General features: G+C 37.0%; 2 protein-coding genes across 3 annotated transcripts in view; both read left to right on the top strand.

The window, feature by feature from the left end:
- The window catches only part of LOC311076476 (protein FAM163B-like), a 28,908-nt gene extending 11,767 nt beyond the window's left edge, over window positions 1-17,141 (top strand). For both annotated transcript variants that reach the window (XM_084104733.1, XM_084104734.1), the window contains exons 2-3: window positions 12,142-12,257; window positions 14,121-17,141. In XM_084104733.1, the coding sequence (XP_083960859.1) occupies window positions 12,165-12,257; window positions 14,121-14,573 (546 nt within the window). In that variant the 5' untranslated portion in view covers window positions 12,142-12,164 and the 3' untranslated portion in view covers window positions 14,574-17,141. The remainder of the gene's footprint in view (window positions 1-12,141; window positions 12,258-14,120) is intronic.
- Window positions 17,142-22,894: 5,753 nt separating this feature from the next.
- Window positions 22,895-26,380, top strand: swi5 (SWI5 homologous recombination repair protein). The gene is made up of 5 exons (XM_084103752.1): window positions 22,895-23,141; window positions 23,237-23,291; window positions 23,481-23,590; window positions 25,474-25,568; window positions 25,961-26,380. The coding sequence occupies exons 1-5, from the start codon at window positions 23,047-23,049 to the stop codon at window positions 26,023-26,025; spliced, it is 420 nt and encodes a 139-aa protein (XP_083959878.1). The 5' UTR covers window positions 22,895-23,046; the 3' UTR covers window positions 26,026-26,380.
- Window positions 26,381-27,511: the final 1,131 nt, after the last annotated feature.

Raw genomic sequence — 27,511 nt, 5'->3', positions numbered from 1 at the left:
TCAAGTTTAATAAATCTATATATAATAGAATTATTTTGCCTGTAAATTCTACCCTTAAAATGTGTTATATAAAACATAATCATGTCTATTTTTAATGTCCATTTTTCAATAATCTAGTGACTTGAAAAATATGACTTCATTTTATTGGATATGATTCTTTTTTTATTTTTTGGATCTTGATGCTTTGAACGCACACCAAAAGACATGATTATTCATATCAAGGGAATGATTAGTCTGGCGTCAGTACAAAACCAACTTCATGTTATGTAACACTAGAGTTAAAATGAAAGACTATAATACAAGAAAGATTGATACATTATAAATATGACTGGATCTGTTTAAAGCCTTTGTAAAATGTCAGATATATTCACGTTTGCACACCTGTGACAATGTGCACATCATTTGAATTCAATATTAACTACCTACTGTATAGATACACAGCAGACATGGCATGGTGCTAAAACTAGTCAGTAATGCATGAAAGTGAAAATTATTGGCAGAAACAAGATGTTTTAGACCCAGTGGGCTGAAACCCAAAAGTGCTTCAAATGTCTTTTTGCCTTTGTGTGGAATAACTATCTGTGGAAGCCTGTTTTCACCTCCAAGTAATGCAAAATAAAATAAGTAATTATGAAAAAATAAATAAGAAGGATCCCTTGTGCAAAAGAAGTACTGTCATGTTTTCAGTTTGTGTTTTGATCTGTTTTTCTGTCCGGTTCATGTTTGAGTTTCGTTGTTCATCCTCTTGTCTGTTAATTAGGTCAGTTCTCTGTTATCGCTCTGTTTGTCACTATGGTTACTAATTTTTGAGTATTCTGTTTAGGTGTGTCTTGTCTATTATCTCGTTTGTCCATGCATTCAAGACCTCTGTTTCAGTCAGTCCCTTGTCTAGCATTATTACAGTTCTTTGTGATAGGTGGTTGTATGTTTTTTTTTTTTTTTTAAACATACATATTATGGAATATACTTGCGTGCAAATTGAATATAATGTTTTCAGACACTTAACTGAATGTTATTTGCAATTAAATGTATAATAGTTGCAATTAGTTGAGCTTTTCAACCCACTTAAGTACATCTTTATATTTAATTTCAAAATAATTTTTATTGTCTTTGAAATTTACAGCTGAATGCACTGAAATTTACAGCCGATTGTACTTACAAGCATTAATGGTAAACAAATGCATTTAAATATAATTAAGTACATTTGTAATTTAACATTTGTAACAATGCACTTTAGTTAAAGCACACCTTTTTTTCTTTTCTTTTTCAGACTTCCATAATCAATTCTTGTAATGTCTTATATGATGTATAAATATATTTTTCACATGAAAATCCTTCAATTGGTGTGACTTTTCAACAACATATACTAGGGATGCTAACGATTAATGAATATAGTTTCTATAAAACTTATGGACGGTCAATTAAGCAAGGTCATCATTAGAAGGCGTAGTTTTGAGGCGGGAAAACAAGTCCAGCAGACACACAAGAAAAAAAGAAGCGAGAGCACCGTAGTTACATATTCTAAGTGTATTAATGTCTTCAAGCCATGCAATGGATTAGGTATAGGCTAGCCGTTTATTTCAAAGCATAATTAACCAAGGGTCCAAAAAAAAAAAAACACTCCAGACATGTAATTTTACTGAACATAAGAACTTATTGTGTAAACTCCATAATAAAAGTACATAGAATTAAGAACAAGTAATAAGATCCTGGTGGATGAGTGATGATCTTCCAGAGCTGTTTCAGCTTTAGATCCTATTCTGTGGCGCACAGTAAATCAAGACCTGTCAATCTGAGCAATCGATCCAATCCAAGCGCTCTCCAGCTGTAAAACGGTGTCCAATTGGCCTCTACACATGGTCCCTGCACACTATACCCACTCACCACCATAGATATCATATAATAAAGGCTAGATGTCTTGTGCGCGCTGCTGGCCAATGGAGGTCGACGTGGCAGCCATCTTGCCACAGGCAGCTTGCTCACTCGTAACATTGTGTTTTAATGCTGCATGTACTTTTTAAATAACCATAACTTGCTCAATTTTCTACCGATTTTCAAACGGTTTGGTTTGTTATAAATGTCAGAGATGTAGTTATGACACTGCATACATATGAATAATTATAACCATGGACATCAAGCATTCGGAATTATAGCCACATTAATAACGTTTGTAAGAAACCAAACCGTTTGTAAATCCGTCAAGATTTCAGCGAGATAAGAGTATATGTGTTCGTGCTGATCACTCACCTTACATCAGGTACCACAGAGCCCACCAGAAAGCCTGCCTGTGACAAGATGGCCACCGGTGATGCCGTTCGAGATGCTGTAAGACATCTAGCCTTATATGGATATCTATGCTCACCACACCCAAGATCAGGTTTCCATTGGTTGAACTTTCAAATGACGTTGGCAAACACTGCGTCATGATTGCAACACGATTGGATCCTGGAAGTCCTATAGCTTTAGCCAAGCAGCATGTCACTCTGTGATCTACGTATTATCTTATGTTGTGTTTGGGCTCGTTCAAGACCACCTGCATTAAATAAAGATATGGGATCTACTATGGTTTACTAATGTTTCACAACATCACAAACAAAATACTGTTTTTATACTGTTTACTCTTGCGTCTCCGCTGCTTTTTCATGAAACTGAAAGAAATATGCTTGTTGTTTTCTGCTAGTTGAGACCTTTTCAACGATATATGATACAGGTTTATCTGTACTATGATTTTATAATAAAGCACTTCTATTATGTCAGCGCACTTAAGTGATGGTCATATTCACTATATTCAAAGCCAAGCTTCTAAACTTTAAAATGACACCTATTTTGCGTTGGTTAAACAAGTGGTTTTTAAATATTGTGATAACTTAGACCGCATTTACACTGCAGGTCTTAATACCCATTTCCGATTTGTTGACTATATCCAATTTTTTTGAAAACCAGCTTACATCTTCTTTTAAAAGTGACCCATATTGCATTTACACTGTACTCTTGGTGAAATAACCAAAGGTAGACATACTGATACTAAAAAGCTAAGGCCGAAAGGGAAGTAAAAATGACACGATTTGCAATGGATTTAAATGAAATGTTGATCTTTCTGCACCATCTTTAAAGGTCAGCAAACCATTGGTCTCTTAACACAAAGAAAAAAGAGGAGAGTTGTACGCTTTTTCAATGCCGTATAACTCGCATTGACGGGGATATCCAGTCTGTCCACTTACATGGCAGACGCAAATGTACATATCAGATTCATATCAGATTTATTTCCACATACGAATGAGGCCTTAAATCGATCTAAAAATATCGGAATCCATGTGTTTTTTCCTGCTTACACGTTTGGGGCTCACATCCGATCTGTGCCACATGGGAGGAAAAAATTGGAATTGGGTCACTTGAACCATGTAATGCAAATGCTGCCTTTATAACTCCCCCGCTTTGGATCTTAGATGTTAAGGTGAACAATGAATAGATTAATTGATGGTTGATTGGATCGATTATGGGAATTTATGTAAATGTAAAATGTAACTGTTTTTAATCAATTATTTAAAAATTATTTAAATTAACCAAAAATAAAGCTTCAACCCCAGATGGTTCTAAGCAGCAGTAATGATTTTATGAACTTCTTTGATAATATCAGGGAGAAAATTATAACTATGCAATCGTCTACTACAGTATTGCATCAGGCAGTGCATTGTAGTCTCCCTGAGGAAAATTTTGATTCATTCATTGCTATAGGAGAGGAAGAATTTTCTAAACTCGTTAAATCATCTAAATCGACAACATGTATGTTAGACCCTATAGCTACTGACCCTAAGCTACTGAAAGAGATGCTTCCAGAGGTCATAGATCCTCTTCTTAATATCATTAATTCATCTTTGTCATTAGGATACGTACCAAAAACTTTTAAGCTGGCTATGATTAAACTTGATCCTACAGAATTAGTCAATTACAGGCCGATCTCAAATCTACCCTTTTTGTCAAAGATATAGAAAAGGCAGTATCCTCACAACTATGTTCCTTTTTAGAAAGAAATGGTATCTGCGAGGGTTTCCAGTCAGGATTTAGACCGTACCATAGTACTGAGACAGCTCTCATTAGAGTCACAAATGATTTGCTCTTATCAGCCGATCGTGGTTGTATCTCTCTATTAGTGTTACTCGATCTTAGTGCAGCATTTGATACTATTGACCACAACATTCTTTTAAATAGACTCGAAAATTATGTTGGCATTAGTGGAATTGCATTAGCATGGTTTAAATCATACTTATCTGACCGTTATCAGTTTGTAGCAGTAAATGAAGAGATGTCTTATCGATCACAAGTTCAGTATGGAGTACCACAAGGCTCAGTACTAGGACCGCTGCTGTTCACTCTGTACATGCTACCCTTGGGAGATATCATTAGGAAGCATGGCATTAGTTTTCACTGTTATGCTGATGATACTCAGCTCTATATTTCTTCACGTCCTGACGAAACTTACCAATTCACAAAATGAACGGAATGCATAGCTGATATAAAAAAAAATGGATGACTAGTAATTTTCTACTACTTAACTCTGAAAAAACAGAGATTCTAATTATTGGACAAAAAACTTCCTCACGTAATAACCTAGAATACTGTCTACACACTTGATGGCTGCTCTGTCAAGTCTTCGACGTCAGTTAGGAACCTGTGTGTGTGTGCTCTTTGATACCAATCTTTCATTAGAAAGTCACGTGTCTAGTATCTGTAAAACTGCATTCTTCCACCTTATAAATATATCGAAATTAGGTCATATGCTCTCATTGACAAATGCAGAACAATTAGTTAATGCGTTCATTACCTCAAGGCTAGATTATTGTAATGCTCTCATGGGTGGTTGCCCTGCACGCATAATAAACAAACTACAGCTGGTCCAAAACGCAGCAGCTCGAGTTCTTACCAGAACCAGGAAGTATGACCATATTAGCCCGGTTCTATCAACACTGCACTGGCTCCCTATTAAACATTGTATAAATTGTAAAATATTGCTGATTACTTACAAAGCACTAAATGATTTAGCTCCCCAGTACTTGAGCGAGCTCTTAACGCATTATAGTCCTTCACATCTATTGCGATCTCAAAATTCCGGCTAGTTGATAATACCTAGAATATCAAAATCGGCTGCTGGCGGTAGATACTTTTCCTATTTAGCACCAAAACTTTGGAACAGTCTTCCAAACATTGTCTGGGAAGCAAACACACTCTGTTAGTTCAAATCTAGACTAAAAACACATCTCTTTGACCTAGTATACACATAACACATTATAGACTTCAATGACTACTATAATTCTATGTTAGGCTGCATAGATTACGTCAGCCGGAACCGGGAACACTTCCCATAAACCCTGATGTACTCGTTAGATCATAAGAAGAACGGCGTCTACGCTAATATTAGTCTCTTTGTTTATCCCGAGGTTTACCACTGTCCGCCGTATCCAGGCTGCGTCCAGATCTGATGAAGGACCTGTGCCTGGACACGACGACAACGCGGTCCTGAAGTGTCAATTTGTAAAGAAAGACTACACGCCTGCTCACATATATATTCAAACGCGCATACCTATAGACTAAACATGTAATACGCATGTGCACGCTGTCAGCATTTTCACAGGTTTGCGTTTTTAGAGCTTGCGCAGAGATTTAAAATGTTTTTTAAATAACTAACGATCTTTGCAACGGAAGTAAATCAATCAAAACTAGCTTTAGCTGGACAATAACTTTATTCTAGAGCTGCTGTAAAGCCAAAACAATCTCTGTTACTTTAATTTCCTATTATAACTGTAAAGCTGCTTTGAAACAATTCATATTGTTAAAAGCGCTATATAAAAGAAGGTGACTTGACTTGACTTGGAAATGTTAGTTCGAATCCCGCTTGGAGCACTACGAGTAGAATCGGAGGGGTTATACATAAGTGAGTAACATTGGTTTCACAGAACCAAGATATGCTGTTGTTGTAATGCTAGCTAAAGTAACAGGACAGTTTTGAGTGTCATTGTTTGTCTGGAGCTGCTGTGCTGCTGGCGACTAACAACCAACTCTTGCTTTTATATAGTCTTGTGAACTGTATGTTAATTTTTTTATTCTTCCTTGTTGTTTGTTCGTCATCTTGGCTTTATTTTTCACAAAGCATTATTTTGTTTCGCTTCTGCTGTGATAAAGAAACATCCACTCTTGCATTGCGTGTTCGTGCATTTTTGGGGGCGGAGCAATGAAGGGAGGGTGTTTTTGTTTGGATTGATTTCAAATACCAACAGTGTTTCTCACTGAATTATGTCATAGATTTTGCAATCATGTTTAAGTTTTTGACTGTGCACAGTCTTCAGTGAGATTGATGTGGTTGTGTTTAATCAGTGTGTGTCTGTTATGTTAAAGTTGCGGATTCTTAAAGCGTAACTCTCGCCAAAATTTAACCTAGGCTCTTTTTGTTAATCTACCCGAGTCAAACTTTCATGTAAAGGCATAATTAGAATGGAAACGCCACTTTTAAGATTGACCGTATATTCGTTTTAGGTCAAAATGCCCTTTGAATGGGAGTGCTAGGGGCACTACAGTGATAGCATCAAAATCGCTATTTTTAAAACACTAAGAAGGCTCGAAACAACATGAAACTTTGCTCGAAGTATCACTAGGGGCTCTACACATGAACTCGAGCAATGAGAACATTGTTTGTGTACACATAAGTTTTCTAAAAAGAAAGGTTTTGTACGACTCACTTTATCAATTAGTGTTTCCAGCCGCCGGCATTTTGTCAGTCAAAAATAGTCGATCTCCGAATGCAATGTAACCGGGAGGAGAGTAAAGATGGAAAGCTCCTAAAGCTTAGTTCCATATAAATTCACGGATAATTTGTTGTTTTGTCGTTAGTGAAAATCAATATTGACTTTGTATTTGAAAAAGGATCCTCATATAATAATGAAATGATTCAATGATACAGATCGACTATTTTTGACTGACAAAATGCTGGCGGCCGGGAAGAACAACAGCTACAGTGAGTTGTTCAAAACCTTTCTTTTTAGTAAACTTTGTGTTCATAAACAATGTTCTCATTGCTCGAGTTCATGTGTAGAGCCCCTGGTGATACTTCGAGCAAAGTTTCATGTTGTGTCGAGCCTTCTTAGTGTTTTAAAAATAGCGATTTTGATGCTATCACTGTAGTGCCCCTAGCACTCCCATTCAAAAGGCATTTTGACCGAAAACGAAAATACGGTCAAACTTAATAGTGGCGTTTCCATTCTAATTATGCTTTTACATGAAAGTTTGACTCGGGTAGATTAACAAAAAAGAATTACCCTTTAATTTTGGCCCCTTTCTCTTTCTTTTAATAAAATGGTGTTCTAAGTTCAAATTGCATGACCTTTGACTAGTACGTTGCAAGGATGATTTCTGTGTGGTCGGCTGTGTATATTAGTGTTCTTCTGAGTGTGTGTTTGCACACATGCTGTAATTAAAGCTACATGTGATGAATGTGTTGTGATGTGGCAACATATTCTTCATACCGTGATCTAATTTAGCTGTCCCCATGGGAGGTTTGTGAGGCAGACTGCACCACACTAATGGATGTTTGCCTTCATTGAATTACAGTGACGTGTGCACATGAACAATGTGCGTAAATGCTGTGTTTTATATAGGCTACCTGCTTGACATTTCTTTTCAATTGACCCTTTTTAATCACTGAGTCCCAGTAGTACTGATCTTTATTGGTCAAAGGCCATAAACAAGTCAGTCAATAGGGGGCAATAAAGCAAATAAGAGTGTCTGCAAAAAAAAAAAAAAAAATCTTTTAGGCATCTAGTTGATTAACACAATAAGTTTCGACAGAAGTGTACACATCTTAATCATTATTTTCCAAAAAGTTATATATTTATAGTTATATTTATGTATAAATTATTTATAGATACACTACAGTTCAGATGTTTGGGGTTTCATGATCGCCAAGGCTGCATTTATTTGATAAACGAGTTACTACTGAGTTACCCATGTCAGGTGCAGGAGGGTTGGTAAGTTTATTGACTACAGAAAACAGTGTTTTAGGTTGAGAGGATGCATTACTAATAAGATTAGAGTAGTAACTAGAGCGTGCAGTATTTAAAGCAAATTTGTATAACTGAATATAATTCATTATGGTCCTTGTAAGCAGTAAGATGCACAGTCAAACCGGTTTTCCTGGAAAGGCGTTCAAGGTGATGACCAGCAGTTTTCAGGTTGCTGGGGTAAACCAGGGAGAAGTGTGTGTGTAGATCTGCTTTTAAGAGGGGCGTGTAAATCAAGAGCTGTGGAAATAGAGGTATTATATTTGACAAGGATCTAGTGCGTTCAGTGATGTCAGAGAGATGTGTGTGTACAGATTCAGAAAACAGTAATGGATTAACAGAATTGAGGTTACGGTAGGCTATGGTGGATTTCACCCTAAGGCGGGAAGAGGCATTTCACAGTTCGATGAAGAGGTGATCAGACAGTCCAATCTGAGAACCAAGCACGGAAATATTACAATATTACTTGCAAATCAAGTCATGAGAGTCCATGGTCCTCTTTATGACATCATTTTCTGTTTTTTCTGCATATTTCTGCACATGACCAACGCTTTTCACATATTAATATTAAGTTGTTGAGCAAATAATAATGAAAATGTATGCCAAACTACTTAAAATGATTTCCTTTTAAAGATTTCTTTTTCTAATGAGGGTTTTTTTCTTCATTATGTTATCAGTTGTATCACCCTCGCCAACCCCCCAAAAAAACTAAATTAATTTTAATTCAGGAATTAAGAACGTCATAGAAAAGGTATATTTAAATCATTGTTCAGTATGTATGAATTGCATTGTTAATTAATTGATTTTTGAATCAGGACACAAAAAAGAAGAGCGTCCTGTCTTTGACCCAGGGGTTGACTACAGGGGTTGTCAGACTGATTTCTAGCTTCTCCTGAAGCCTAAAATAAAAAAATCTGCTCTGACGCATTATTGATGTTCTCTTCTAGCTGCCTTTTTCACAATCAAATGAAAACCAACAGTCCTGTTTCATTTCCAACCCAGATCGATTGATTGCATTCAGCCACTAGACGAATCAGATTACAAAGGCCTAATTTGATTTTTGTGAGCAGGTACGAACTACTCGAGGACAGCTCAGCTGATCGGTCAGGACAGATGCCTCTCAAAATGAAAACACAAAAAGCCTAGAAGCCGAAAGAAAGTCAAATTTTCTTAATCAAGGCAGTCGAAGAGGAGACCTCTGTGTGTCTTCTCATCCCATCAGGACACTATCATTAGAGAAGAGAACATAACTCCCCTCAGTATTCAGGACATAATGTTTCCGTTCGTTCTTTTCTTAATTGTCTTGGAGCTAAATTCAACTAGGAGTTTGATGGAGGTCCATGTCAGTGCCCAGTGGAGGGAAGATAGATGAAGCTCATTACAGTTGTCATTGCCATTACACAAGATTACTTTGCTTTTGTCACTTCACACCTGAATTACACACTATTACAGCTAGTCTTATTTAAACGTAACAAATGTTAGAGTTATCTTATACAGCATTTTTACTTTTAGTTTTATTTTTTCAAGTACATTTCACACATGACATTAAGTAAAGTTTACTGAACTAAGTTAAGTCAAATTAACAAAGTGAATAGGTACATAAAAACTTAAACAACAGAAATTCTTTTAAATTTCCAATATAACTAAACATTACAGAGACCATATAATGATATTTTAAAAGTGCTTATTATGTTTATTGGGTGTAATGGGATTGTATTGGGAAAATTTAAATTTGTCATAATTTACTCAGACTCATGTCGTTCCAAACCCATAAGACTTTCGTTCATCTTTTAATAACAAATGAAGATATTTTGAATGAAATCCATTGGACAGTCCAAACAACTACCACATTAATACATCAAAAAGTTCATAAAGAGATCGGAAAACGAATCCATATGAATTGAGCAGTTTAGTCCAAATTTTCTGAAAAAAACATGATCACTTTATGTGATGAACAGATTGAACTTTTATTTTATACATATAAACATTGATCTGCAAACATAAACAGAAGCTCAACTGTACTTGCGAGCTGCGTAACACGAGAATGAACCTCATTGGCTCTTGCTGAAGCTCAAACGTGCTGCGTAACACCAGAATGAACCTCATTGGTTCTTGCTGAAGCTCAAACGTGATGCGTAACACGAGAATGAACCTCATTGGTTCTTGTTGAAGCTCAAACGTGATGCGTAACACGAGAATGAACCTCATTGGTTCTTGCAGAAGCTCAAACGTGATGCGTAACACGAGAATGAACCTCATTGGTTCTTGCTGAAGCTCAAACGTGATGCGTAACACGAGAATGAACCTCATTAGTTCTTGCAGAAGCTCAAACGTGATGCGTAACACGAGAATGAACCTCATTGGTTCTTGCTGAAACTCAAACATGATGCGTAACACGAGAATGAACCTCATTGGTTCTTGCAGAAGCTCAAACGCATAAGGGTGAGTGATGACCTTTTTTTAATTTTTGGATGAACTAACCCTTTAACATGCTTTAATGTAAAAAAAAAACACATGTACAGTGTTTTTCACATACTGTACATTATTGCAACACTTCTATTCCCAGTCTGTCTGAAACGGACTGATTTCTACAAAGGCCTGCCCTTTCATTATAGTCAGTAAGCCAATCCTTTCTACCCATTTCCACCCATTTTATCTTAACATGTGAAGGCATACATGTTATTTCGCATGCTTCAGTAAGACAAACTGTTCAATTCTCAAAGGACAGTGACATTTGACCAAGGCTTTTGGGGTCAGTTGACCTTGTCCATTGAGCAGTCCATCTCATCCAGCTGCTATTCCTTCTCTTTCATGTCTAAAGGAGTGTTGGCTTGACCTGGGGTCCAGTCAAAGCTAATTTCACACAGGGACTGGCCAACATTGATGCTTATTATTCTGGCACCCAAAAAAAAAAAAAAAACTCCACTTAGAAAAGGGTCCATCCAGACTGACATGGGAAATTTTGATGTGATTTTTAGGGGCAGATCTGAAATGAATATCATAACAATAGACCTTTATGTAACATAGTGTAACTCATTCAAATAATTCTGTAGCAGTCAAAATTGTACAAATGAAAGGTTTTCAAGGAGCCCCAAATATAAATGTTTAAAAACCCATTTATACTGTGTGAAAGAAAGAAAAAATTAAATAGTTTCTGAAATTAATTTAAAATGTATTTTATAATTGCCTTTTAACTGTGGAAATGCATCATCAAGGTCTGTGAAAAGGGTCCATGGGAAGGTGTTGTCAATAATTTGATAACAGGCTAGTGAAAGTAGATCTGCAGCTCATCGGGGCCCCCTGCTGGTGTGGGGCTCTGGGCAAATGTGTGTCTGGTGTATGGTTCATGTGAACGCCTGTACAATCTGCAGTGGTTTTGAAAGCTGCAATCCAGACTAACTTGCAGAAGTGAACCGCTATTAAAGACGAAAATATAATTTTCTTATTAAAGTATAGTGATGGGTGTTTTAAAAGGAATTGTAATTTCAATTCCAAATGGTGTGTGAGGGCATCAGCGTCTTTGTGCTATGATCAGCCCCTTCTGCTTGGTAATATTTAGGGATCTAGGCTGCTAAAACAGACATTACAGATTTTGCTCTTGCATCTTGTTCTATTCCTTTGAACAATACATTTAACCTGAAGTTCTACTGTAGAATGTGCAAAATGATTACTTTAAGATCACTTTAAAATACCATCACTTTATCTTTGTTTATTGACATTCTATATTGACTGTTGTCCTTTGTATCAGTCTTCTTGGTCCAAGGGTATCTCTCCATCATTTCCTGTTCTTTTGACCTTCATTATTGCTCCTAGGGTGACTGTGGTCTCTCTTTTCCTCCCATTTGTTCTGCCCATTCACATTCATCCCTGTGCGGTGATGATTCTGGCATTCAAAACATTGGTGCAGGGAAACATTTCTCACGCTGAAATGTCCATAAAATTCACCCAACACATTTGATTGAAGCTGATGGAGTTCAGTCGCACACACAGTGGCCGTATGGAGGGTTACCTTTGATCGTAGGCAAGTTTTGTACAGGCATTTGTCGGTAACCTAATTCTGATTTCCTTTCTCTCTTTGTTTTTGTGTTTTTAGGGTGTTGATGGAGAGCCTTTCGAATGACAGCCGGGACAGTGGTAATCACAGGTGGAATTCTAGCTACAGTAATCTTACTGTGCATTATCGCTGTACTGTGTTACTGTAGGCTGCAGGTGAGACTCTCTCTTGCTGCCATTTTGCTTCTTTGTCTGTTTTTCTCAGTCTGTCTTGTAGGTATAATGCTGTGTTTTGGTACCTTCTCTTCCTTTAGGAAGTAGTGACATGGTCTTCTTTTTCTGTAGTTTTTGTTTGATCTCATCCTGTTTTCAGAAAAGAATGTGTCTGCTTGTCACAAACACTAACATCACATCAGAATTGAAAAGTCAGGGAGCATTATGTTTTTCAGATATATTGTTTTTGCCCTTTGAATTGACACTGAAACAATTTGCAGTAAAATTGACCAAGTTGTATATTCAGAAATAATCTCATAGTGGGAAACAGTGACCAATTTATGTATAAATGAAATTCAGATGGAACTTTGTGCAAGTTTTTTTCTCTCTTTGTAATGCAATTCAGTTGCAAGAAGTAACTACCGTTTAAAAGTTTGGTGTCAGTAAGATTTTTTTTAAATAAACCTAAACTTTTTTTCAGCAAGGACACATTAAGGTGATCAAAAGTGACAGTAAATATATTTCTAATGTTACAAAAGATTTCTATATTTAAAAAAAAAATGCTGTTATTTTGAACTTTCTATTGTAAAATGGTTTACAGTTTCCACAAAAATATTGAGCAGCACAACAGTTCTCAACATTTATAATAATAATAAATGTTTGTTGAGCAGAAAATCATCATATTAGAATGATTTCTGAAGGATCATGTGATTGAAGACTGGAGTAACTTTCCAAAACTTGAGAAGTACTAAATTTCCAAAAGGGCAGAAAACAATTGCATTTTTGACCCACTTAAATAGGACTTAAACTAATTAAAGTAATTTTATAATTCTGTTGTTTTTGGTTAAAGTCTGCTGCTGAATGACATATGACAAGCATTTATGGTAAACTAAAATGTACTTTTTACTCTTTCCCATAAAATGAAAGTCAATTGGGTCCTAAACTATTTAAATTTAAATTTTTTCACCCAATTTTTTGGGTGAACTTTGCCTTTAATTCTTTTAAATTTTACATATATACTGTTAAATGTTACTGTTATAGGTTATTTTGTAGAATTAACCCTGAAACGCATACCTCGGGTCATTATCGACCTGGGACGTCATTCACTCATTGATTTTTTTAAAATAGACATCAACCTTAGCATTCCTCAATCTATTCATGACAAACAAAAAGAACTGTTTTCTTATTAATTTTTGTAAAAATTGTATAGGGTCACACTAGTGACCTGAGGTATGTAAGTATATTTTTTTCTGCACAACAATAATTGAATCTTTGATGACTGAATAAGTGCAATTCACCTTTATTCCACAAGGCAATTTCTAATACACAACGATGAAGTGATGTTTCACTCATATTTACTGCAGGCATAAAACAAAAGAATAGGAAGTATCATCAGCGAAACTTGAAATGGCTCAGCGATTTACTGCAGAGCAAGTACTGTTACAATCAAATAATAGTATCACTGTCACTCGATGGTGGATCTAGTGAAGAAGCTGTCAGCGATCAAAATATTGATTTTGAAAATGTTGAAAATTATAGTTTTGAAAATATGTTTGAGATCGTGAATATGAGTCAGATGCTGAATATACTGGGAAATGAGCTCTGGCAAGGACAGCGATGATGGTATAAAACATCTGCTCAAACTGAACCCTTCTAATCTCAAAAGGTAACAAATTATGCTTTATTTTATTCTTTTGTCATTGTTATTTAGATATCAATGGGGTTTAATCTATTGTGGCAGTTAGAGATCCATCCATGTTAGATATAGATCTAAAGACCCAAATATGTAATAATGATTAGTGAAATATTCATGCATTAAAGGGTGAAAATGCGAAGCTGACTCTCTCTCTCCTTGCACCCCTCTAGTACTATTGCTGTAAGAAGGAAGAGTCGGAGTCAGAGGAGGAGGAGCCTGACTTCGCCGTCACGTCTCGTCTGCCGCCGGTGCATTCAAATCACAACATCCTGGCGGCCACTGTCCCCACGGCAACCACCCCCAATGGGCCCGCCCTCTTCACGCCCCCGCCGGCACGAAAACTGACACGCTCGCAGACGTATTGTCCGTCCTGTACGCATTACGACCTGCCATTTTACCTGCAGCAGCCAGAAGGCCTGCGAAATGGTGGCGAACGCATTAGCTACCGCAGCGTGCTTCAGCAGGATTTGGGGATGCCCGCCCCGCTGCCAGCTTCTCTGCCCGCCCCGCTGCCCACCCAGCTGCCGATGCCGCTACCCAACTACCACAAACTAAACCTCAGCCGCTCGGTCACCATGAGGGAGATGTTCACGCGAAGCTGCAGCATTAGCACCGACGTGTAGCCAGCCATCCGAACGGTTTATGCTAGATGCTAACGGCTAACTGCGTCAACACAGGCAACAGACTCAATTCTCATTGAAAAACATAATTCAGCATTCAAGCTCTTGCACTTGCCTGCATAAAAACAATGTCCTCTGGTAAACTCCCAGAGTGCCGAGCTTTCAGGAAGACAGCCCAGGGTGTTTGTGCGTAACTGGGAACTATAAAGGCAGAAATGGGGTGAGAGCAGAGATTCGGAGCCCCTCTCCCTCCCTCACCCCCTCTGCTTCACTCCTGAATCCCTTTTCTTCTGTTTTCAGTAATTGAAAAGAAGATTCAGAAAATAAAGACACAATGGGACACTTTTCAATATACAGTCTGAATTGAAACTTTTGTATTGTTCATTCATGTAGCTCGAGACGTTTTAGGTGGATATTCACTGAAATAGCCGCGGACTTTGTTTTAACAAACCAACACATACAGGACAACTTACAAAAAGCCCTAAGCGGCTGCAATAACACTGCTAGATCAAAATGTGACATCGGCAAACAACATGATGTAGGCGTTTGATTTTGAGGTAACGTATGGGATGAGAGGCATTATTTTTTACTGACAAAAGTTACTGAGTTACCGTTCGTGATTCTAGGTATTAATAGATGTTTTCACGATTACAAACTTTCTTCTGTTTTGGATGTTTAAATTATTTGTTCTTCTTTATTCACATTTCTCCTATCTGAAAAGGTTCAGATTTTTGACATGTTATGATTTCCACAGAATTTTTTTTTTTTTTTTACAAATCTGGATGTGAGACGGATACAAAGGCTGATTTGATTTCATGGGCTACAATTGCTCTTTCTAAACGCTGCTTGTTGGACTATGAAGAGAACATCTTCAGCCAGAAGGGTTTTCTCTCCCTCTCTCTCTCTCTCTCTACTGTTCATGCTTACAGAGGCGTCAATTAGCCTATTTCCTGCGTAGTTGATGTGAAAACAAGTGGGGCGTTGCACCGACTTTTTTTTTTTTATAATGACGGTGATTATCAAGAATATTTGTTCTGTTTCTAGTTTTGAAAGTGATCTTCTTCTCTCTCTGGGTGTGTAGCCGCACACTACAGCCCTGCAGGTGACATTGACTTTTGTGATGATCACCATGTGCTTGTGTTGTGATTTCAATTCTCTCTCCTAGCTCTTCTTTCACTCATTGGGTCCCTTTTCAATCTCACACTGTCTCTCTCTCATACACGCACACATACACGTTTCAGTGCCTGTTAATACCAACTGTAGGGATGGGGCCGATCCGATCCAGTATCGGTATCGGGACCCGATACCAGCGTAATTCACATATCGGATTTTCCCGATCCAACCTGCTGAGATATCCGATATCCATGAGTCATGTCTGCGCTTGCTTTAATGTCTGCTGAAATGACTCCAAAGTCCAAAAGTGATTCCCGCCGGCGAGTCTGCTAGCTGGCTGCAAACTGTGGAATGGATTTCCTGAACGGAGGCGCGGCTCAATGAGACACAGAGTTATGAGACACGCCCCCGATCAGGAAATCCATTCCACGGTTTGCGGCTAGCCAACAACGTCCGCTGTGTGGATAAACTTCACACTGGAAACACTGCAGAGCAAGACAGCAAAATGCAATGTTTGCAAAGCTGTAATTCAGAGCCATTTAAAGCTCCCTCGCGTCGTACAACACAACGACCGCAATCAAACATTTAAAAAAGCACCACGTTACTGTGCATTCACACCAAACGCGAATAGCGCGTCAAATTCGCGTCTACCGCGTCTATTTGGACGCTTGAATATTTTGAATCCATTCGCGCGACCAGAGAAAAATTAACGTGCGTAAAAAGCAAAAGTTTGAAGCGAAATCGACGCGCGTCTGAGGCGAAATCCGCTTGTTTGTTTGCACGATGCTGATGTTGATCGAGCATGCATCGAGAGAGTTACTGCATCGGAGCGAGGATCACCCTTCAGATAGTGTGTGTGTAAGATGTTTACACTTGCACTTTTCTTATATTTCAAGACGCAAGTAGGCTATTTGACATTTTGGGAATGTAATAAATATTGACATGACAATCAATTTGAAACCCTTACAGTTGCATATTTGTTTTCAGAATGGGATTTTTCCTGTTAACAGGATTTCCTGTTTTTCTGACTTCCTTTTCTGACCTTATACTTACCTCAAGTTGACTTTTGGGGCATACATACATATATAACATATCATTCATACTTGCCTGTTGAGAGAAGTTTATTTCAGCATCATATAAAATAAACAATAATGATAATAATAATATTAAATCAAACACAGCTCTGGTATCGGAATAGTATCGGTATCGGCCGATATCCAAATTCAGGTATCGGGATCGGATCGGAAGTGAAAAAATGTGGATCGGTGCATCCCTAACCAACTGTATTATTATTATCATTATTTCTGAATTGTTTTTGCATCACTACTTTATCACAGTATTTTTGTTTCAGAAATAGGTCAATAATATTGTTTCTTGTTCTAAAGTGATGCCGAAATGTTCCTGTAATTGATAATACAATTAAGAATACTGTGGACAATAAATTGGTTGAAAACTTTTTGGCATGTTTTAAAGTTGAATATGAAGTGAAATTCATAGTTCATTTATAACCTACATTATATGGTATTTCCTAGACAACCTGTTGGATCATTTTGTGATTCCAGTTGGAATATGTCTCTACCTGTAATACTCTAAACTTAGTTGCAGCGGTATACAAAAATGGTTTCGTCTATCGACATGAAATCCCCCCAAAATTTCGCCATGGTATATAGATGATAAGATTTGATTTTGGTGAAAATCAGACAAATGGTCTAAGAGAAGTTTGAAAAAGTAGGTTTTTAAAGAAAAACAAAATGGCGGACAGGAAGTTCAGTCGACTATGACAAAATTGGTATCTATGTTCTCGGCATGACCCAACTACTAAGACCAGATTCATTATAATAGGCTAATTTAATCAAAAGTAATTACATTATAACTTTTGACCACAAAGTGGCACTGCCCTGACACTTTTTAAGTGCTTTCAAGGCATGGTCCCGATGACACCTGCCAAGTTTCACATCGATTCTCCAATGCGCTAATCCGCAAAATTAAAAAGGCCCAAAATGGCTGATATGGGAAAATTGTGTATCGTTCAACTCGGCACTGAATCAAAAATCAGTTTACAATTAAAAACAGTCAACTGCCCGTTTCAGAAACTTAATGAGGCTGTTAGCTGTTTGTTAGCACGTCATATGGACAAAACAAACTATATAAACATTATTTTCTTATCGATTTTATCTTCTCTTTATTTTATTACATAATAAGCCTAATATCTATGCAGTATTTCGATGATGTATGTTTGCTTTCATTTTGTTGCACAGCAGTCCAGTCGTTGTGTAAGCTTTGTTTTGGATGTGCTCTCTGTCAGATTGAATTGGGAGAATCTGATAACATCAATCCACGGTCTTCTGGGTTCACTGTGCTTCAGAGTTGGCTGGAGCTCTCAAAGACTTTTCAGTGCCAAAGTCACTGCAGCTTTATCTGTCTTGTAGGACGTAGTTTAGACAGATGTGAGCATTTCTAAATCTTGACTAATCATCAAGTAAATTTGGCACTCCAATCACGTTCACAATTCAATGACAATGGAGAGGCATGGAGGATATGAACTTTGCTGTGTCACAGTGAAGAGTTTGAGTACTAACACTAAAATGAATAATATATCTAATTATATTATATCATATTATATATTAATAAGCACAACATTTTGGGGAAAATTATGCTTCATAAAGACACTGTGTTATAATTAAAAACATATAGGTGACTTATATTATGACAGTATGTATGTGTGTAGTCAGATGTAAATGTTTTAGTAAAATGAAGGATTTTCTTCCTGTGCTGAATTATTTAAGACTGTAATGTTTCCCAGCATGCAGCTGTGCTGGCCAGACCCCTGGAGCAGTATTGATGTTTTATGACATGCCTTGAATTATCCCTCACTGGGATGAACCTCATTCTCTCTGTCAATGATCTCTTGGCCTCTCTCCATTCCCTCTGCCTCCGTAAAGAGTGTGTGTCGGGTCCTTGACAGTGACACGGGGGAAGAGCTGTGGATGCTTCTCTGAGGTGGGAGGCTATATGCATGAAATGCAAATAAGCTGCAGTCTTTGGAGCATGTGTTCACATCTATATCATTTCAGTGATTCAGTGTGTTAAATTTAATCTGTACGTTAAAATTCTCTGATTCAACTACCCTTATGAAAATAACCATGGTTTTGCTGGTAAAACTGCGGTTATACAAATGGTAATCAAACAAAAAACATGGTTACTACACTTTTACTATAATAAAACCATGGTTCATTTTCATAAGGGTATTCTTTGTGTCATCACTCAAAAATGTTTGTGTGGCGAATTATTTTTTAAAGCAAGCAGAAGTGTATAGTGTTTTATACTTAATTGATTCATATAAATGAAAATGATTCGTTCTTCATTATTTAGTTCACCAAAACAAAAATTTATTCTGTCATAATTTAGGCTACTCACCCTCATGTCGTTCCAAACCTGTAAGACATTCGTTCATCTTGGAAACACAAATGAAGATTTTTAATGAAATCTGAGAGATTTCTGTCCCATTGACCATCCACGCAACTACCGCTTTCTATCCCCAGAAAGGTAAAGACATCATTAAAGATATCCATGTGACTCCAGTGGATTTATGAAGGAATGCGAGTGCTTTGTTTGGGGACAGCAATGGAAATGAGTTCATATTAAAGACTTATTTAAAAAAATATATATAAAAAAAAAACTGAAAATTCTGTCATCATATACTTGATGACAGAAAGGTCGGTAACCGGAAACAGTTCAGGAAACATCAACAAATCCAGAGGAGCAAAGAAACGAATTAGACTAAATAGCAGACAACTCAAAGGAAAAACTAAACAGGTGTGCGAGCAGTTACAAACATTTTTCCCCTCTGTGCGTTACCAAAAAAAAAAAAAAAAAACATTACCGTGCAGCAAGTACGCGCTTAAGTCGCTGTCTGTTCAAGGAGTGCTGAAATGTCAATTACTCATAATTAAAGTCATTTTGGCTTCATTATGGCTTATAACTTTTGGCATAAAGTTAAAATATTTGTCATACCTGACCAGAAGATGTTCAACACTTTTCCTAACTGTAAGGATTAAAGGATATCTGAATACTAAAAGAAATATAGCTAACGTTAGCATACACTAGTAGCCTACTGTAATTTATACAAGACTACAAACTGCATTAAATCAGCTAACGTTATTCTGTCCCTTCAGTTGGACTGAACAAATACATGTCACATTAGACAAGAAAGTTGTAGGTTGTGTTTGAATAATTACGTATCTTATTTAGCTGAGGTAAATTAAACGAAATTCTCTCGTATCCTTGCTCGATGAAGAACGAGACGACACATGAGCCCAACGGCCGTTTGAAATTTAAAAGGCTGATTTTCGCGCTTCAGGGCAGTGACGAGTACATATTTAGTCCAGTGGTTGTCCAGTCACCCTTTGCACAACCTTAAGCAATGGCCCTGAACAGTGGTTTAATGTCAACATTCTGAAAACGCTGTAACAACCTTTACCACACAACGCAGTTATAGCAAACCTTGACCATGTTGTTAGAACGTTGTTAGAGGGTTGGGTAGGCTATGTTGTGCCAACGTTCTGTGGCCTTTAGACAAGCACCAAACCAACAGTAACCAGAATAAATCTTATCTGGTCTTATCAGCAGGTTTTTGCAATTCTGCAGACATAAACAGACACAGTCAGGCACATAAGATTGGTTTGGTGTGAGATCTAAAGAGCCCACCCCAGGCTTGCAGAGGTGGAAAGTCCAGGTTCAGAAAGTAAAAGTCCTCCTCAGTATTATGTTCCAATCACCTGGATTTGCTATTCAGCCAGGATAGGACTAATTAGTGAAATCAGCTGGCTGAGTTCATGGGTGGATTAAACATATGGCAGGACTTCTACTTTCTGACCCCTGGACTATACACCTCTGCAGGCTTGTTAGTTAAAATCTGGAGGAATAGAGGAGGATTCTTCCTCCTATCCACTCACATCCTCCAGCTCTTTGTATGGAGAGACTGAGAATTAATAAACATGGCTCAAGACGAGTGCTGTCCAAATGGATTAATTTGTCATTTTCCTTTCATTCATTTATTTAAACCCTTCTTCCTTTGACGCTGCCCAATCAACCATAGGCAGACGGCTTTTGAAATGGCCACAAGATCACAAGATATTCAGCATCAGATGGCAGATTTTGAGCAGATATTATGTGTCCAGTGAACGCTGACTCTGTTGGTCTCAAACAGCCCTGAGCTAGATAAATCTGCAGCACATAGGAAAGGTAAGCTCTGTGCTTAGTTATGATTACATCAGAAACCATACATCATACACGTTACATCATAACCCAGTGCAGAGTTGGGAATTTATTTTTAAAACACTCCATATTGTTTAGTTGTTTTCCAGTAATGTTTAATGAATTCATAAAAACACTTCACTAATGCAGCTCAATGAGCAAATCTTACAAAAACAAGTCAATTTGTATATATATGTGTTTCTATATAGGCCCATATAAATTCTCTATACTGTCAGATGAGTCTCCATACCATCTTGTTGAACAAAGACTTATAAAAAAATAATTTCTTCTCCAAGTATGTTGTGAATGATAACTGTAAATCTTACAGGCCCTCTAGACGTCACAACGCATCGCTTCAGACAAGCACATGCGACAGATCAAGTGTTTGATGTACTACTGTCTTTCACACACTTCTTTCCTGCTGTTTGTCCCTGTGCAGCAGAGACTCTGAAACACTGGCATATGGGATAAAGTTTAACAGCTACATCTAAATGTCAGGGGAAATCTGGAGCACAAAGTAAATTTCCACCTCCTGTTCTTTCCTCTGAAACTGAAGTCTTCTCAAAGAACCGTGTAATAACTCATATCACTTGTGTATTGCAGCAGTCCATCGGGTAACACTGAAAACACTCAGAACACCTTAGCAACCACATAGCAACACCTTACATAGTATCTATGTGATTTTATCCATTATAGTTATGTGTGTAAAGCTCCTGTATTCCCTGCAGCTGTACTAAGATAATATCCTTCCACATTATACAGTTTGTTAATCAAATTAAAGGACACTTTAGTTGTGTGCAGTGATTCAGAAAGAGGCATTGGTGTCAGTCTCATGAGGGCCGTGGAGGTCTTGTCCTCGTCAGTATCCAAACTCTGTTCAATGGACCCCACTTTTACTTCTGCATACTGAAATATTTCTTACAAGACAGTCTTCAGTTTGTGTTTTCATTCTTTAACATTGAGATTTAGCTATTCTATAAATTACTGATATTACTGATACTAATACACATTTCATTATCCATTGTCTTTGGATGATATTCAGGTTATGAGTGTAAATGTAAGTGAAGCATTTTTTTGGTGCACAATGAGAACATTTTCAACAATTTAAGGTGACTGTCACTCACTTTATATCTCACAATCAATTGCCATTACTTTACTCACTAGTGAGACTATAATACAACACATTTTTGTCTCTTGTAAGCAGTGTTTTACTAGACCTAGGTTATTTTTTAAACACTGTTTTGTGATTTCTAAAACGTTGATAAACCAATAATTTCTTTCCAAATTAGATATTTTAAATACTAATCATGACCTAATGTTCCATCGTTAAACCATAAATTGTGAAATGCCGCCATCTACCGACAAAATATGGAACTGCTTTATGTATCCTACTCCTGGATCCTGTCTGGAATGTTTATTGATTTGCAACATAAAACCCATATAGTTATTTTCCAAACTTCTAACATTCCCATTGTAATGATATATAAAATTCATACATTAAAAATGCATATACAGTTACAAAACATACTAATCTAATAGATATGCCTTTTACATCTTACAAAAAAATCCCCAGTCATATCGCAATAATAAAGATGCTGTTGATCTTTATATAAATACATTTATATCTTTATATAAGTCAGTGGAAAACAATATAGTACAATTGACATATATTTTACTTTATGTGTGTGATTTGCCAAGACCGCTATCACAATCCCTAAACAAGACCACTGTATCAGTTTTTTAAAAAAAAAATTATTTAAGCAATTAATGAAAAAAGTGAAGACTAAAATGATTTAGCATAAATACAACAAAAAATAATTGTACAAAGTTTCCGACATCTGTTTACAGAAACAACATCTGTCAGCAAGTTGTGCACCGGAAGTGCATCAATGGACCAATCCAAACGCTCATACCAGAGCGGACCAATCAGAGCGATTGCGTGTGGTGACGCTACAAGGCGCGAATTTATTCAACAGAAACAGCACGCGACTGTTTACAGCAAAAGAGCGTCTCATTATTAAATGCTCAGAACTCGCATAAATCAGCTGTTCGCGTATTAAAATATTATAATCCACCCGTTAGAACACTTAACGTGTATTTTGAAGAAATGAATGCGACCGCGGAACTAGAAATGAAAACCAAATCCACTGTAGATGATGCGCACGTCACTCCAAGACAAGGGGGCGTGTCTGTAAGAAGAAGGTAAACAAATATATCGACTTTGTGAAGATTTAAGAATTAAAATCTTAAGAAAGTCTATTTTATCATGATTAGCAACGTTTGTCTATTCCATGCAGACCTGCAGATTCCAGATGTAACGTTAGGGGCGTCAATTCAGGTTTTAAATCTCCTGTACGTAAAGTCTGTTATTGAATCAGATGTATTCCGAGGACTATTGTATACTTTGTGATTTTAGCAGATTAGTAGTCTGTGATATGATGCCTAGAGGTAGAAAGCAATATTCATGGGAGTTTGATAACTGATAACAGATGAATTAAGGTTTATATGGATATGTGGTGAGTTGTCTTTGGTCTGTCATAGGTCCAGAAGTCTAGTATGGTGAAATCTCCCTTGTGCCCTGAGGAAGAAGTCAAAGAGCTCAAGAAAACACTTGATCGGCTGGATTCAGAGATCGCCTTGTTGGAAAAAGAGTAGGTAGTGAATGTGGGAAAGAGAGATACAAGAGATGCTGTTGTTTGTTCATACTGAAGATACTATAGAATATTAGGTTTAAAATTCTTTTTCAATTTAAGGGGGTTGCGAGGTCACAAAAACACAACGTGAGGCCTATTAATTGGCTTCCATTAAAGTGCATATTTTTAAAAAGGAATAATTCACCCATAAAATGTTGCCATTATTTATTCATCCTCATGTTTCTTTTTTTTTCTTCTGTGGAACACAAAATATGTTTTGAAGAATATCCTGGTGACTCTTTTCCATATAATGAAAATGAACTCCAAAAGCTCCAAAATGAAATAATGAAAGCAGCATCATTAACACTATAACGCCTACTGTATCATATTTTATACAAAAATGTATAAGGCCTTTAATCTATCAACATGATCAAAACTGTTCCATTTCAGAAATGTAGATTTTTCTGACTTTTATTTCATAGGTCAGGCTTTACAGGATTAAAATAACTTAAAGGAAAGTTCACTCAAAAATCCGTTCCAAACCCGTTAGACTTTCGTTTATCTTCAGAACACAAATGAAGATATTTTAAAGAGATTTCTGTCCCTCCATTGACAGTCTACACTACCAGTAAGTTCATGAAGAGATCATAAAATCATATGATCATATGAATTGAGAGGTTTAGTCAAAATCTTTTGAAGAGATTCGATCGCTTTAAATGAGGAACAGATTGAATTTAGGCTTTTATTAACATATAAACATTGATCAACGCACACATCAGTAGTGTTAAATGGAAGAGAGAGAGAACCAGTGAGGTTCATTCTCGTGTTACGCATCACATTTGAGCTTCAGCAAGAGCCAATGAGGTTCATTCTCGTGTTACACAGCACGTTTGAGCTTCAGCAAGAACCAATGAGGTTCATTCTTGTGTTATGCAGCACGTTTGAGCTTCAGCAAGAACCAATGAGGTTCATTCTTGTGTTACGCATCACGTTTGAGCTTCTGCAAGAACCAATGAGGTTCATTCTCGTGTTACACAGCACGTTTGAGCTTCAGCAAGAACCAATGAGGTTCATTCTTGTGTTACGCAGCACGTTTGAGCTTCAGCAAGAACCAATGAGGTTCATTCTTGTGTTACGCAGCACGTTTGAGCTTCAGCAAGAACCAATGAGGTTCATTCTTGTGTTACGCAGCACGTTTGAGCTTCAGCAAGAACCAATGAGGTTCATTCTTGTCTCATAAATGTTTATATTTTAATAAAAGTCTAAATTCAGTCTGTTCATCATATAAAGCGGTTGTGTCTCTTCAAAAAAATTGTGACTAAACCGTTTTAATTCTAATGGATTTTTTTACGATCTCTTTATGAACTTTTAGAAGCGTCAAAGTGGACTATCAATGAAGGGACAGAAATCTCTCAGATTTCTTTCAAAATATATTCATTTGTGTTTTGAAGATGAACAAAGTCTTATGGGTTTGGAACGACATTAGGGTGAGTACTAAGTTCTGTCATGAAACTCTAGATGGCTGATTGCAATCACATCATTCTCTATAGGGCACAGCTGATTGGTTCCGCTGTATCAGTAGCCAATGAGCTGCTCAACCTTTAAATACTTGTTCAGCATTTGCTGTAGCAGTTTGCACAATTATGACAAGTAAACTAACTCTTTAAAATGTGACTTGTGTGCTTTATTCTGAGAGTTCTTAAGTAATACAGTAACTGTGTAACAATTTCTTTTGGCGGAACAATTTCTTTTAAATCAAATTATTATTTTTTTAAATCTAAAGTGCATAATATGGTCCGTTTATATCGTTTGCTGATAACTACATTTTTCATTAAAGTGTTTCATTGTTATTTATTGTCAGATTAAATTGAGCGTGTGTTACTCTGTTCTTGTATTTACAGAGGATTTGTTGTACAAGAGCTGGATCAGCACATAGACCTGCTGCACGAATACAATGACATCAAAGACATCGGACAAACCTTACTGGGCACACTAGGTAAGACTTGATGGATCAATCGTCTGTTTAATAGTAAATGCAACGGTGTCTGATACCAACATAAAAACATTTCATACCATGATAGTCGTTCATCTCCTGTTCATAAGCACTTGTGGCCTACACACTTCTCCCATCCCACTCATATAAGTGGGTTACAGCCTCCATACGCTTGGCATTTCTCTCTAGTGTCAAGATTATGATAATGGCATCCTCCAGTATTACCACTGTATTCTGTAATATAATGGACCCTTTCAGACTCCCAGCAAGTTGAGTTTCTTGCCTGCTCTGGCCTCTCTGTGACTTCAGATGGTCTGAGGGCCAGAGGGGGTCTGTGCCACATCATTCTCCCCCATGTGACCTGACAAAGACAACTGTCTCTCTGTGTCTCTCAGCTGGCCTGCGTGGAGTGACCACACGAGACTTATACAGTCACTTTGGCCTTGAGTTGGAAGACTGACTGAGCTTCATGAGAGGAGATGGAATTCTGGAGGGCTTCATAATACTGTTCGTGTTTTATCTTTTTATTTATAGCAAATACACCCGTTAGTATTGTTTTCTTCATGCTCTTGTGCTGAATGAGTAAAATTAAGAAGTTTCAGTGAAATGAACATGCTTAACTCTGGCAAACTAATTCCATGATACACATAAAGCTTCAAAGAAATGGAAAGGTTTCTGTCAATATTGTGAGAAGATTTGCCTCAATGTTTATCTCTCCACACGGTTTTCCTCACATTGTGTTTGCACCAAATGGGAGGTGTTATTGTGCATGAGATTGTCATCTAATTCTGGTGAATTAAAGGACTAGTTCATCCAAAATTTACATTTGTCATCATTTACACAGTTTCAAACCTGTATGACTTTCTTTCTCAGTGCAACCAAAAATGAGATGAGATGAAACTTTATGAATGTTCAGTGTTCACACAACTCATATTTGCACTTTTGCAAATGTAAATGTTGTAAATGTTCGTTTATGGGTTAACGATTCCTTTAAACAAGTGATATGGCAAATTGATTGACCTATGTATTGCTGTTGGGTCCACTTTTGCTTTATTATTCATTGTTTAACTATAAAACAAGCAAATGTGTGTATTTCAAACTGTATATGCCACATTTGTGTGGTTGCTCAAAGGTTTTATCTTACAAGGGCTAATCCAACTGTGTGAAAGTTGAACTAAATACACTTTATGGAAGTTATGATAGAGGTTTATGCACTGTCAATATTTTGGATAACAATAGATAAAGCCATCTGCTACACTGATAGCAGATTGCCTCACTTTGCTGACAGTTGTAAAATGCTTTTTGCTATCTAACATGATATCCACGGTGAATTGGATATACCGAATTAAATTGAATCAAGAAATGTCTGTTTGCTTCTATTACCGCTTATGATTTCCACTGACCATGCTTGGACATGATAGAACATAATGTATGAATCGGCAAATAGTGTGATCAGTTTAAATAAAGCATAAATTGTTGAGTTGAAAATGTATTTGTTAGGCAAAGCATGTCAACATAAAATGGTATCCACAACCATTTAAGGAAAATTGAAAAATAAGAGGGATTTGTGACGTCAGCCAAAAAGGTAAATTGCTTTATTCGCAGGGCTGGTATTTAAATTTATTTGAAAGAGTATGAGGACAGAGTTTTTCTGTAATGTAATACGCACTAGTTGTGCACAATAAAACCAGAAAAACACATTAAGAAAGAATATAGACTGTTTCCAAAGAAACAGTACATAAGTTAAATTAGCTGTGTTTCATGCATTTTGATTAATAAAAAAAACATCCTCGTCTCCACAATAATTTCCAATGCACAAGTAAAAAGCATGTCTCATTCAAAATATCATATGCATTACATCATTTTAATTTCTGCCATCACAATGACTAGTAGACGGACAGATATCTGACAAAAGCCCTCCTCCTCCTCCTCCATCATGCCTCATG

Source organism: Abramis brama, assembly GCF_963993115.1.
Source record: "Abramis brama genome assembly, chromosome: 25".
In the NCBI taxonomy this organism is placed as follows: domain Eukaryota; kingdom Metazoa; phylum Chordata; class Actinopteri; order Cypriniformes; family Leuciscidae; genus Abramis; species Abramis brama.
This window is presented reverse-complemented; position numbering and strand designations above follow the sequence as displayed.